The sequence below is a fragment of the Anomalospiza imberbis genome, chromosome 1 (assembly GCF_031753505.1).
Source record: "Anomalospiza imberbis isolate Cuckoo-Finch-1a 21T00152 chromosome 1, ASM3175350v1, whole genome shotgun sequence".
NCBI lineage: Eukaryota > Metazoa > Chordata > Aves > Passeriformes > Viduidae > Anomalospiza > Anomalospiza imberbis.
In genome coordinates this window covers 82,642,040-82,655,120 of record NC_089681.1, presented here as the reverse complement: position 1 = coordinate 82,655,120, position 13,081 = coordinate 82,642,040, and the positions used below count along the sequence as shown (strand labels likewise).

The following is a 13,081-nucleotide window of genomic DNA, read 5'->3' as shown; positions in this document are numbered from 1 at the left end:
TGTCATTCAATGCTAATTAAAAATTAACACTAATGAAAGTACCCTGTAAAAACATTCTTGGCTTTGTTTTGTTTGCCTATAATGAGAAACCCATCTTGGAGTACTATAGACCCTTTGAGATCTTGAATGCAATTAGTTAAGGATTTTATAACAGCTGTTGCAGCATGATAGAAATGATAAGTCTTTGTTATGAAGGCAAAATAAGCAATATTATGGACTTATTTTTTGTCAAGCTGTGTGGCTTTTCCTGATAGATGTAGCTGGCTTCTGCTTTTCTGCTGTGGCTCACACTATGCTGTGGCTGCCAGAGCAGGCACAGTTTGTTTCAGGGGACAGGGTGGGGTGGAGGCTGCTTAGGACCCGGAGCTGCAGAATTTGTTGATGTGGTACTCTGCTCAGCTGACTTGGGTCAGTGCTGGTTCATGACTGTTGTTTTCTGTGACACTCTCACCGTGTTAATACTCCAAGGCACATGATTTCAGATTATTCCTTAATTCCTGTATTTGTTATTCCATGCTACCTCACTTGTTCTGGATTAAAACAAAATGCTGGTAGTGGGCATTGCTGTATAAATATCTGTATCATTGAAGCAATTAAGTGAGTTACTTTCTGGATGTTTTAACAATGTTAGTGGAGTTTCAGACTTAAAACTTTTTTTCATGAGATCTCTGGGCTCTATGCATTAGTATAGCTAACCAGCATAAATAAAATCAAACAAAAAATAAATTAATAAACCAAATCATCATCTGTTTAGGAAATGAAAGGTGGTTCTGCTTTAAACAGTGACATAGGGTGGAAAAGTTCATTGTAGTTTGCTAATTTTCAAAGGAAGTGATTTTCTGAGTTAGCAGGTGAAAAAATGTTTTTTCTAAGTGCCATCATCTCCCTGAATGTGCACTTGTGCCATGTTGTGTGTTGTAATGCATATGAATAATACAAATCAAATTAGGCTGTCAGTTACACTTGAATAGTTGTTGTCATAAAGTTGCGTCCTGCTGTCATTTGGAGCTGCACAAGTATATGAGGGTGGTACTACTTTTCTTTTGCTTCAGAACACCTAATGGCATTTATCCTTTCAAGCTATAATGATATGTTTAAAATATATATGTCATTACTGATTACTTTTTCCTTGGAGCCAGCACCATTATTTTTAAGACTTATTTTGCCCATCTAAATTCCATGTTGTGGATGGATAGGACTTGATTGACTGGCATAAGCCACACATTCCATTAATCATCTCTTCAACTGCACATCAACAACTGCTTCAGGAGTGTGAAACTTGAGGCTTACTGAAACCAAGGTCACTCTGCTCTTATGGCTCAAACAACTTTCAGCTGTGCTAGTGCGATTATGTATAAATAGGAATGACAGTATGCTGGAATCTAAATTCTGCTTTGCCCACTCTTTTTTTTTTTCCTCCTTTTATGTTCTATCTCAAGTATTTAACAATATATTGTTTAACTCGTATGTTGGCCAAGGTGGTCCTTGGTTTCTGCCTCTTTAGGAAACAAAAGATATCAAATGTACTTCCTCTCTACTCTGCAGTCCACAGGTCCCAAGCATTATGAGGACCACTTGTTTGGGGCCACTTCCTCTGCCCCAAAAAACGATGGGGATAAAATGAAGAATGGCTAACTCATGTTTGGGCTGCTAGTGCTGGCACTCTGAAATCGCGTGTTCTCTTTAAAAATGCTAACTAACAGTAACTTACCATTAGGAGATGGTAAACTCAAACTACTTTTTATTTGTATCTATGCTTAAATCATGCAAAGAAGAAAAATGTATGACACTTGATAGTTTTTTTCCTGTCCCCTTGTGATACAAGGTGATCATAACCCTTTCCTGAGACAGAAAATAAACCATGGACTAGACTGTGTGGGTTTTTGTATCTATAGCAGTGTGAAAATTCAGCAATATTAATGTGCAGTAATAAATTGGGAGTGGTTTTGGATGCAGATGAGCATGGAGTTGATGGACTCTGGTTTCTTTCTGGTTTTTGGCTTGTTTGGGGCTTCTTTTGGTGTGTTTGTGTTTTTGGTTTTATTTTAAGAAGCCGGCAAAATAATTGAGTGGAGTTTAATCAATGTAATGTGGCTCAGTGATTCTCAGTAAAATAACTTTTACCTAAATCACAGTTTGAGTCTGTGCTAAGAAACTAAGGAGCAAAATACTGGGAGTCTAGATTAGCTAATGGGGAAAAAAAGAGCTTATTGATGCATTTCTGATTTCTGAAAATATTTAGTGGAAAATAGTTTTGGAAGAGTCAACTTTTTTTTTTTTTTTTTTTTAAGGGTAAAAAATTTAAAATTCCAGGAACTCAGCCTTGGAGATGAGTTCCAGTAATGGCCTGACCACAGTTTATTATGATCAAAGGAATCAAAGGCTATGATGTTCAGTTAATGTCTTCTCACTGAAAAGGACTTGTAGATACAGATGGCCAAAAATTGTGTTTTTTTTTTTTTTCCTTTATTCTTTTCTCATTTTGAACACAGTATTCCATTCTTCCTTTGTCTGCTTTCTGCTGGAGAAAGGCCACCCAAGCCTTCAGACTGTCCCTTCTGTGCAGGGTGGTGGATGGAGTCCAGAGCTGAATTATGTTAAACTTTGAAGCTCTGCAGACAGTGCTGTGACTGGATGTTGATTTGTGCCAGCAGATTTCAATACAGATAGCTCTACTCTAATTAGCAGTACACTGGTTTTATGATTCATTTAAAATGTGTTAGTGTCTTGTGCATGGTTATGCTCAAGGGATCTAAACCTGGCATATATGTTTGTCCTGCCTTTGTACTTCTGTTTTATATCTGAAAACTGGCATAACTATTTAAACTCTCCCATCAGCACAAATCACTGTGCATGGCTTTAAGCAGCCAATTAAATTAATTTGTCCTAGATTAAGGAGCTTTGTGAAAGGAAAAAGTTTATTTGGTCTCTCTAGTACATGCAGTCAGCAACAGTTTATCAGCTTTACTAAAGAATCATGCTTCCATGGAAGATGCTGTTTGAGGGAACAAAAAGTCCCCAATTACTTAGATGTTTAACATTTTAAAGTTCATATTTTGTTCAGATGTCTGTGAATAATTTGTTAGACTTTCTGAGTAGCCTTTATTTCTTCTTTGCTTTCTCCCATCAGAGGAGGGAGATGATTAGATCAAGATTTCACATAGTTATAACTAAAATTCTGTTGTAGTAGTTTACTTAGTGTTACACTATAATTAAGTTCGTAGCTTGCTGTAAATGTTTTAATTGAGAACTCTGTTCATCTCATTAAGTTGCATATCAGTTATAGCCAGTGCATTATTTTGTTGTTAGTTGCAAGAAAATCAAACAAAAATTGTCAGAATAATTTGAAAAGAAAGGTGAAAGGAAGCTGTAGTTGTCTTGAGTCCAGCTCTCTTCATGAGGGAGGTTCAGTTGCAGCAGCGTGCTCATGCCTTGCCCAGTCAAGTTTTGAGCATCTCCAAGAGCAAGCTTTTAAAGCAGCTGTTCCAATATCAGGCTATAGTTATGGTTTATCAAATTATTTTTAAGAGTCTCTGTGTCTTACCACAATTTTTCATATCCCAAATTGTGAGTTTCCCCCTGTGTAATCTCTGAGGCCCTCTGATCAGTCTGGCTCAATCAAAGGATTGAGATTACCTTCACCCTCAGGGCAGATGGTTGAATATAGCAATGGGACCTCTCCTTAGCTGCTTTTTCCTGAGACTGGAAAAACGGAGCGCTCTCAGTCTCCTACTTATTTTCTGCTGTCCCTGAAACTTCTGGGTGAGATTCATATAGATATACAGTGGAGGCAGTATTACTGAATAGAGGAAATAAGAGGGAAGCAAGAATAAAAAATAGTGGGCCGGGAAGATAGTTAAAATAGCCTGATGGGTTGGAAGCTAGTGTTGAGTAGAGGTAGGACTCAAGTTTTGTGATCACTGAGTACCAAAAAGAGGAGGCCTTTAGCTGGTTATAAGGAGATAAAAGGATACTTCTGAACAAACAGTTCAGTGATGTCCAGAGCAAGGTGAAGTGATTTTTGCCCTTAATGTGTTTGGTACCTGCTTGCCAACTCACCACCTTTATCAGCCATCAATCCTTGTGGTTAGCTTCCTGTTGTTTTTGGGGATTTTTTTCAGTAAACCGTTTTTGTTCAAGTTTCATGGGATAAAGTTTGCTGTTTGCTCCGGGAAAGATGTCACATCTTGGGTTGCACTCATCTTCTTTTTGTCTTCTTGTTTGTAATTGGCCAGAATTTGGGCAAATTTCTGGCTGCTGCTGCTCTGACTTATGAGGTGGCTGGGACTGGGAAAGTGGGATGCTCTTGATGTATCATGGGAACTCGTCTGGTGGGAGAGGAGAAGCTCAGGCCTTCCCTTCCTCTGAATTATTTCTTTTGCTTAATCATTCTGTGATAGAAAAACATATGCCTTTTAATATTGATCTACATTTTAAGATTTAATTTTGGGAGTTTTCCTGTCTGTTTTGATATGCTTTGTTTTGATGTCCTTTTGTTTAATTAAAATTAAGGAAACAGTTTTATTGTGTCCTGCAAATTACTGGTGTGCTCTGGAAAGCTTCTTAAGTCTGTGGTCAAATACATGCAGGTGGACAGATCTCTGTGGGAAATTAAAATCTCCTTAAAAATAATTATATTGCTATTTAATGTAATCGGATTTTGTTCTTGTATCTTTATTTAAAATATCTCTGGACTTTGGTCATGATTTTGTTTGGACAAGAGCTAAAGCTGAGAGCATGCAAATATTAGTCCATGCGGCTTGTGTGTACTCAGGGAGTTAGAAAAGTGGAATTGCATAGTGCCATGGTTTCCTGGCACAGCTCACTGTGAAATCTTTGTTGCCACTTTGGTCTTCCTCTGGGTACACTGGCTTTTGTTTATACAAGGTATGAGCTTTAGATTTTAGGAGCTCCATCACTATCACAGCTGTATGGTGGACTGCCCTGTCCTTCGGTGGCAGAAATGCTTCCCTGCCTCTGCCAGCATTTTCCCTGGACTCCTGCGCAAAGTTCAAAGACACTCTCTCACTTATGATAGTGTACTGAAAGGTTCTCTAGATGCTTTTTTGAACTAACACCCTACCCAACTTTGTTTCCTTGGGCAGTGCTGTTTCTAAGGAGCTGATCCTGGAATAGCTGTCTGCCTGCATTTTGTATTGCTGCAGCGCGGCTGGTCTAACACAGGATAGCCGTGTCAAGACTCATTCAGTCCAAGGGGAAAATTCTCCCCTGGCATCTGCCTCAGGGATGCTTAAGTAGGACATGTGCGAGGCAGATATATGTTCTGTAGTTCATGTATTTGCAAAGCATGTCACGTTTTGTTCTGTTTTTATTTAGTTTCTGCAAACAAGTTGTAGCTTGGTATCTCAGTCCTGCAGAACCTGCTTCCAAAGCAAGAATATTTGAGACCTTTGCTTCTGATTTAAATTCAGTAAATCAATAGAAATGTGAGCCGTAAGTGGCATTCAGGAATGGTTCATCAATTTGTTTATACAGGAGGCAAAGAAGGGGTGATGTATTTTTGCCTACGCAAACTCAAAAAAACCCTGCAAAAACCAAAACAAACCAACAAATAAAAAAAACAACAAAAAAAGCCTCCCAAACAACAAAAGAACAATGTAAATGTTGTCTTAGATAAGCTGAAAATTTGGACTGACCTTACAGATAGTAGTTGTCCTCCAAGCTGTAAATTGGGAAGTCATTATTTTTCCTCTTTTAAAACTCTAATAACTACTAGTATTTTGACATGGAAACAGCAGTGTTTTAGTTCTAGTAAGATGCTTATCTTCTTCCATTTTGCTCAGATTAATATATTAATGGCTTATTCCATACAGAGCTTCTTTAATTCTTCCAGAAGCAATCAAACGTTGTTCTCTGCACTGAATGAAGACAAAGTGGTTCTGTTCCTGCATTTGCTAGGCATAGACACCAATGGACATGCCCATCGGCCAAACTCAAGGTAATTGAGATTTTAAGCATATCTTTCTTACTAGTTTTAACTGCATATAGTAACTTTTTTAACAGTGCAATTTATCAAGGCAGAAAAAAAGTTTGTAGTGTTGGGGGTCATATATGTCACCATGATCACCTACATTCTGAACTTTTGGGGATATTTTGTTTTTTAAGGCCCCATCTATAGAAATGACAGATTTTTGTTCTCTAAAGTATGTCAGGTTATACTCCTGTATTCAAGTCTGATTTTTAGCAATTTTCTTAGTTACAGCCAGCACATAATCTAGAGGATATGTAGGAAATGTAGTTTTAAATATAAAATGGATACAGTTTTCAGATACCCCCCTGCTGAAGTGATATCACTGAGTTTATAGAGAGGAGTATGCTCAGCAATAATGGCAAATTCCAGCATTATGTTTTGGCTTTCTTTATTACACTTGAAAAAAGAGAAGAGTTTAGATTAACAGTTCTCGACACCAATTCATCTTGAAGTGCGTTATTTGAGAACTTTCTTTTAATATCTTTACATCCTGCTTTGCAGGATTTTCTGTTTTTCTCTTGATCCTTGCATACTTTTAGAACTCTCAGATTTCCTACATCATTATAAAGTTCATACTTGCTGTGTGTTTAATGCTCATTTACTATGATTTTTTTAAGACAGTTTTAAAACTGGCTTTAGCAACAGATAGGAAATTGGTTGTCTGAAAGTCAATCATGGTCAAACACTTTTTCTAAAAATATACAAATTTTTTATTTAGCTTCTATTCCAGAAAACTAGGGTCTGTCCTGATCTGTGAATCATCTCAAAACACTGACTGCCTGGTGAGATCTTTCTTTGTTATTTAGTTACCAGCTTAAAGTAATTTTTGCAACTTACCGTTTAAGGTGTTTGAGTTTTCTAAAATTCCTTAGTTTTGGCATTCTGCTTAACTTGCCTGGCAGCTGTGAGTAGTAAAATAATAGTCAAGGACAGGTCTGATTTGAAATATAAATCCATTTGAAACTGTGGTTTCGGTAATCTTCAAACTGTGCTGCAACGATTTAATATCTCAGTAAGACTCAGAGGAAGAAAGATTTTACATAGGAAGCCTTTTGTTAGCTTGATGTTCATTTGAGGTTAAAGCTGTCTGTACTGAAAGGACTGGGCTTTATGGCCATGGATAAGTTGCTTTATACCAAGTGTGAGCACCACCTGGAATGTAATCTTTTTTTCCTATTTTTCAAGGGAATACCAGGAGAATATTAAACAAGTTGATGAGAGTGTGAAAGAAATTGCTTCATTGATTGACAATTTCTATGGAAATGATGGAAAAACTGCATTTATTTTGACTTCTGACCATGGAATGACAGATTGGGGTGAGTCTTTTTAAATATTGAGTCAGTTGAGTTTATGGGCATCTGGCGTGTGATTAGAGAACTCCGTCCCATGAGAAGCTTTGGAACCCCTGCTTTAATTTGGATCCTAAGTGTTGCTTGTGTATGAAAATCCATGCACATTATTGTGTCAGCTGCATTCCATGTCTGGTCAGAAAAAAAGACACTAAGTTAAAGCTTAATTTCCTCAGTGACTACTAGCAAGGATAGAATGATTACTGCAGAAAACCACCTCAGGCAGGAGGAGATGGTGTTATTTGGCTGCCAGCAGCAAATTTGGTCTTGTTCCAGCCTCTCTGGGAGATACAGTTTTCACTTCGGTGCTCTAAAGCACCTGGAAAAGGTGGGAAATCTGTCCAGGAAATGGTGAAAAACCATACAGAGGGAGGTTTTGGGAGGGGTGCAGAATCTTTTTGTTTATTTTGGCCTTTTACGCACAGCAGAAAGGAGGAGACTGCTCTGTGATATTTCTAGAAGAGGTTGGTGCTAGAGACAGGTGAAGGAGCTGAGAGTACAGAGAGGAGAGTGAGGCAGGGGCCAACTGTACTGATACCCACAGAGTAGACTTGTGAAGGGTATGGCCACAGTGGCCAAATGCTTTGAGGGCAGGTGAGAAAAGTTTGCAGTGCTAGGCTCATTTAGACATTTTTCCCTAATTCTTTCTTCTTTCAAGAATCTTAAGAACTCTCCTGTCCTTGTGTGCAGCCAGCAAAAATGGTAAGTCTGTCTTCCAATGCTGTGGGTTTGCAGCTACTATGATACTTTTGAACCAAGGCTGCTTCAGGCATGGTCATGGCAAAACAGTCAGCATCTTACTCTGTTTGTGAAATCCTAAAGTTTTTCAATAGAAGAGATGCAGATTTTTTCTGTCATCAGAGATTAAAAAATATTTGTATATTTATTCAATCAACCTAATTACCATCTGTTCATTTGCAAAATAGTCCATTCTGAATAATATTTACTGTTGAGCTGACTGCCACTTGCAATAAAATTTTAATTCTGCTGTATTTTTTCTGTATGTTTCAAGAAATTATTTCATAATTTTTTATAAGGAAGGCGTGTGTACATATATATTTTTATATATATGATCATAGGAGTCTCAGGAAGTCCAAGCACCTGCCCAAGGCAGGCTTAGCTTTTGAATCAGACACAGATGCTAGGGCTTTATTGAGCAGGGCCCTTAAAACCTCAAAGGGATGGTGCCTATACTACCCTTTTGGCAGGCTGCTCTGCTGCTTGCCTGTCCTCATGGAGTGGGGCAAGTTTTCTTTATCTGCAATCTGAACTTCCTTTGTGTCAAATTGTGCCTGTTCTGTCATACTCCCACTGTGCACCACAGTGACACTCTGGCTCCATCCTCTCTCAAGCCCCCTCACAGTGGGGTACAGGCAGGCTGCTTCTCTATGTTATCCCCAAAGCTATTTCTTCTCCAGGCTGAACAAGTCCCAGTCCCTCAGCTGCTTCTCACAGGGCAAATGCTCCTCACTGAGACCATTCCAGATGATGGGTGTCTTTCTGGTACCAAAGGAGCCCAAAACTGGATTCAGTGTCTAGAGGTTGTCTCACAGGTACTGAATAGAGGAGAACAATCCTTTCCCTGTGCCATTCTCCTGTTAACACTGTCTGTGGTGCTGTTGGCCTTCCTCACTGCCAAAGTGAGCTGCAGGGGTGTTCTCATTATGTACTGGATCCTTTGGAGGGGGAATAAAAGGTGTTAGGAGTAACTTCTTCGGGCTTTGAAAAGCACTTGTCTGTCATAGTTTTCTGTCATCTCTTTCTCTTGAAGGAAAAGCTTGATCTTGTGCCAGAAGTGTTAATAACTTTGAAATTGACTTTAGTGAATATGAGAGCAACCCAGAGGTTCTGCTCAGACCCAGAGTTCTGCTTCAGAGCTGTCTGAAGGATAGCTCAGGAGATTTTATTTGGGCTGGTTGGTAATATCAGCCCCTGCTGCAGCCTTTCAGTGGTTATTTGCAGAATGGGATGTGCACCAGTTTTAAAACAAATTACGGATTATAAGAAATAATCCCTGGTCCCTGGAAGATACAGGAAGTGCTCTCTCCATAAGCTCTTTTCTCAAGTTCTTCAAAGGAAAGCAGTTGTTGCTATTTTTTGAACCCAGAGAGTGCCCACCAAGAAACATCAGAAATCTAATTCCCAGACCAGTGTGTTCTTAAGCTTTGTGTTGTTTAAAATAAGCAAAGTTGGCTTTTCAGCTGTACCACAGTGATTGTTTTAAGGACAGAATTGGGTATGATGTTGGGAATAGCCTTGAGGCTATTGAGCAACAGTGTGCTTTGTCTGTCCTTTGTGTTCATTAAAATATATATTTATAGACAGGAAAGAGCATGTGTCTATGCAAATATAAGGAAAATGTGTAATCTTGTAGACCATGCAGGGACCCACATAGGGTTCGTATAACAAAGTCCTTCCCTTTGAGGCTGGGTTATCTCACTGCTCTGGTACTTCACCCACCGGGTTCAATGACCAGCATTTCTTTCAAGCTCGTGTAGCTCCTGCTTTAGTACTACTGCTGCTGAGATGTCATTTTTAACCTTCCTGCTTTTGGTGGCTGATGTGTTAATCTGGAGGGAATCAATTTCCCCAGGGAAGAAAATAATGTTTTATCAATTTTTAAGGAGTGTGCTACTAGACTTTAAAACCTTAAAAATGAACTTGTATCACTCTTGGAAGGATGACAGTTCCAATGAATATTGCTTTCTGGTTTTGAAGTGGAAGTCTAATTCTTATTCAGAGGTCAGTTCTATATGACTTTTTTTCACATGTGCCTGTTATTACTGAAATCAGGCATTCTTGGTTTCATTGAGATGGTCAGGATAAGCACATGTACATGTTTTGAGCTGGTAACTCCTCCATATGTCGAGGGTTTAAAAATATTATGGCTTTATTTTCTGTATGTTAAAAATTTGGGGGTTTTAATATAAAAAGTTCTATCTATTTAGTCTTGACTTAACTGATACTGATTTCCCAACTTGAAACTTGAATTTAGCCCTTATTGTTAGTGACATAAAAATAAGCTATGAAGCTGGAATAGTTGTCTGTAACAGGCTTTTAGTATGTCTGTATCAAGAGCTTAATGCATGCGTGCATATTTTTATTGCATGTAGATTTTGGTTTTTTTTTACAGCACATGTCTTAAAGTTTCTATTTTTCTTGTTTGGTGTATCTTAGGATCCCATGGAGCTGGTCATCCCTCAGAAACTTTAACACCACTGATTGTTTGGGGTGCTGGGGTAAATTATCCACAGAAAGTTACAACCCAGTTATTTGAAGACAATTTTTTGAAAGGTAGGTAAAATATAAGACTTAAGTGAAAGATTGTGGTGGAAACAGATGTTTTTAACCATTACACCTGTTGAGCTTCACTAACATCTGTTCCATTTCAGTAAGTATGATTTGCTTTGTTTGATGTGTAAGGAAAAGGTGACAGGGTATGTCTAAGGAAGCTACTACAAAATTAGGTAGATAACTTCATTCAGTTTTCTTTTCTAATCATAGAATTGAAAACTTTCTCTCTTTGTTGACAGGAGGCTATTCATGCTCCTAAAACTTCATTCCAGGAGACTTTATTTTTAACTCCCAGAGGTTGAATGCTATTAGTACAGAAACATAAGTTGACCAGTTCAAAGACACCTTTCTAACTTCACAGCACAACCCTGTGGACTTTCAGGGGCTGTCTTGTCTCATTTGCATCCTTGCAGCTGTTGTGCAAATGCAAACAGCTTTTTTCAATGAAAAACTGTGATTCTTCACTGTTATTTTTCCCTTTTCTAATTTATTTAAGAGTAAACTTTTTTTAAAAGGAATGAGTTTTTATTATTTCACATACATAATGCAATAAACGCTGTCTTACTGAAATATCAGTGGGGTTAGAGAGTATTTAACATGTGATTAAATTCAGTTTAAACAGTTCAAGCTGTTCCTCTTTCATGTGCCCCATTCTTGTGGCGTGCTCTGTTTCTTAAGATGCTTTCAGTCTTGGGTTGTTGCTCATGATCAATGAAGTAATGACTTTCTATTTCATTGGATTGTTTGTCAAGGTACATTAGAGAAAACAGGCAAAAATTATTTCAGCCCTGAGGTTTTAACTCCGCCCTGCTCTTGAGAAGGTATTTGGTTGCAGCTTAGGTAATTTCAGAAATAGTGTTAACTTTTCACTCTTTGCACCTAACTATAAAATGATGACATCTGTGATAAAATTGAAAATGAGTTATAGGTAAAAAAATAGAAAACAAAATAAAGCAACTGATTTTGATGTTTGTGATGGCTGATCTGCTAGACCTTTAAGGACATTTGATATCTAAGGGTTGATCTGCAATAGTTGAGTTTTACATCTGTCAGTTTCTGTGATTGTCAGCAGCTTCAGTACAAACCTCAACATCTGACTTCAAGTCATGATGAAAATGATATGAGAGATTTCAAAAAAGATGAGCATTGAGCTGACTCCCAGGTGCTCAGTAGGGAAAGCTATATGGCCCTCATCGGTTAGGCAATGTGTATTTACTTAAAGGACTACATTTGTCTGCACCCTGCTGTGCCTGCTTCATATTTTCCTTCTAAAGGTTAAAGAAAACAGCAAACCAAATAACCTCACAAAAAGCCAAGCACACCAAAGCAAACATCGGAAATTCCTCCATTCATTTTTTACTAGCTTTGCATCTGTCAAGCATGTTGTTGCTTTGTTTAGACTTTACAGATTCTTAATTGGCAAGGATGATCTCTATTGGAGATTAGAGACGCTCTGAGTATCTTGGGAGTTTGAATTTCTATTTGAGTAATAAGTATCTTCTTAAAAAAGGACTGTTCTTTCTATGGCAGTACATCAGAGCTTCCAGTAGGTTACGTAGCTTAGAACTGTTGAAATGGAACTTGGCACTTGCACGGGTCAATACAGTTCAGCTACTTCATTGTTACAATCCCAGGTATTTTTGCAAAGTTAATGTATAAAAGAAAAGCTGTTTAAATGAGTTCCCTTGAAATGTTCTTTGAATCTGTCTTTCCTGCTCAATACAGCTGCAGCTGTGAGTGTGCAGGGGGGGAGGGTATTTTCAAGACTGCTGTGTCACTGATGTATGCAGGTGTCAGGCTTACATTTCTAGTTGCATGCTCCAATGTTCAAGTTCTTTCATCTATTGACAATCCTTTCTAATTTCTCCAAGTGTTTATGGAAATATTGACAGACCGTTTCTAATGCTGACAAACTCTTTACAATCTGTTCAGTGCAAGCAGGCTGTAGGCAGCTCAGTGAATTGTCTTTCTTCTCATTGTTGCCATGGAGGGTTCATACCCCCCCAAGGGCAGTGCCAACAGGCAGGACTTAGCCTGTCCGGTTTGTCACAGAGAGATGAATGTGTTCCTTGGATGGCCAGAAGGGCAGAGAGTCTGCTCTGGGTTGGCAGCCTTCTCCTCATCAGTTTTGTCACCTGTGCTCTGCCTTCCCTCAGGCCTGCTCATGCAATCCCCTTGGAAAGATTTGTTATGGCAGCCTTGCATCCTGTGGGCAACATGTGGTATTACCCATTTGGCCACTGGTTTGACCCTTCTTCAGAAAGAAGAATACAGAACTGCTCTCTAGCTCCTCAGGGGCTGATGGTTGGCCCTGGTGCACAAGCCCAGAGGAGCTTGTGAGTGAAGGCACCACCCCCTGCAGCATCAGGATGTGGGGTGCTTGATACAAGCCTGCTTTTTAGGGGGCTCAGCCTGCTTTGCCACAGCTGAGGGAGCTCAGTGTACC

General features: G+C 38.8%; 1 protein-coding gene across 4 annotated transcripts in view; it reads left to right on the top strand.

Moving 5' to 3' along the window:
* Window positions 1-13,081, top strand: part of PIGN (phosphatidylinositol glycan anchor biosynthesis class N) — a 97,909-nt gene that overhangs the window by 23,140 nt on the left and 61,688 nt on the right. For all 4 annotated transcript variants that reach the window (XM_068197701.1, XM_068197707.1, XM_068197726.1 and 1 more), the window contains exons 6-8: window positions 5,835-5,959; window positions 7,178-7,308; window positions 10,519-10,635. In XM_068197701.1, the coding sequence (XP_068053802.1) occupies window positions 5,835-5,959; window positions 7,178-7,308; window positions 10,519-10,635 (373 nt within the window). The remainder of the gene's footprint in view (window positions 1-5,834; window positions 5,960-7,177; window positions 7,309-10,518; window positions 10,636-13,081) is intronic.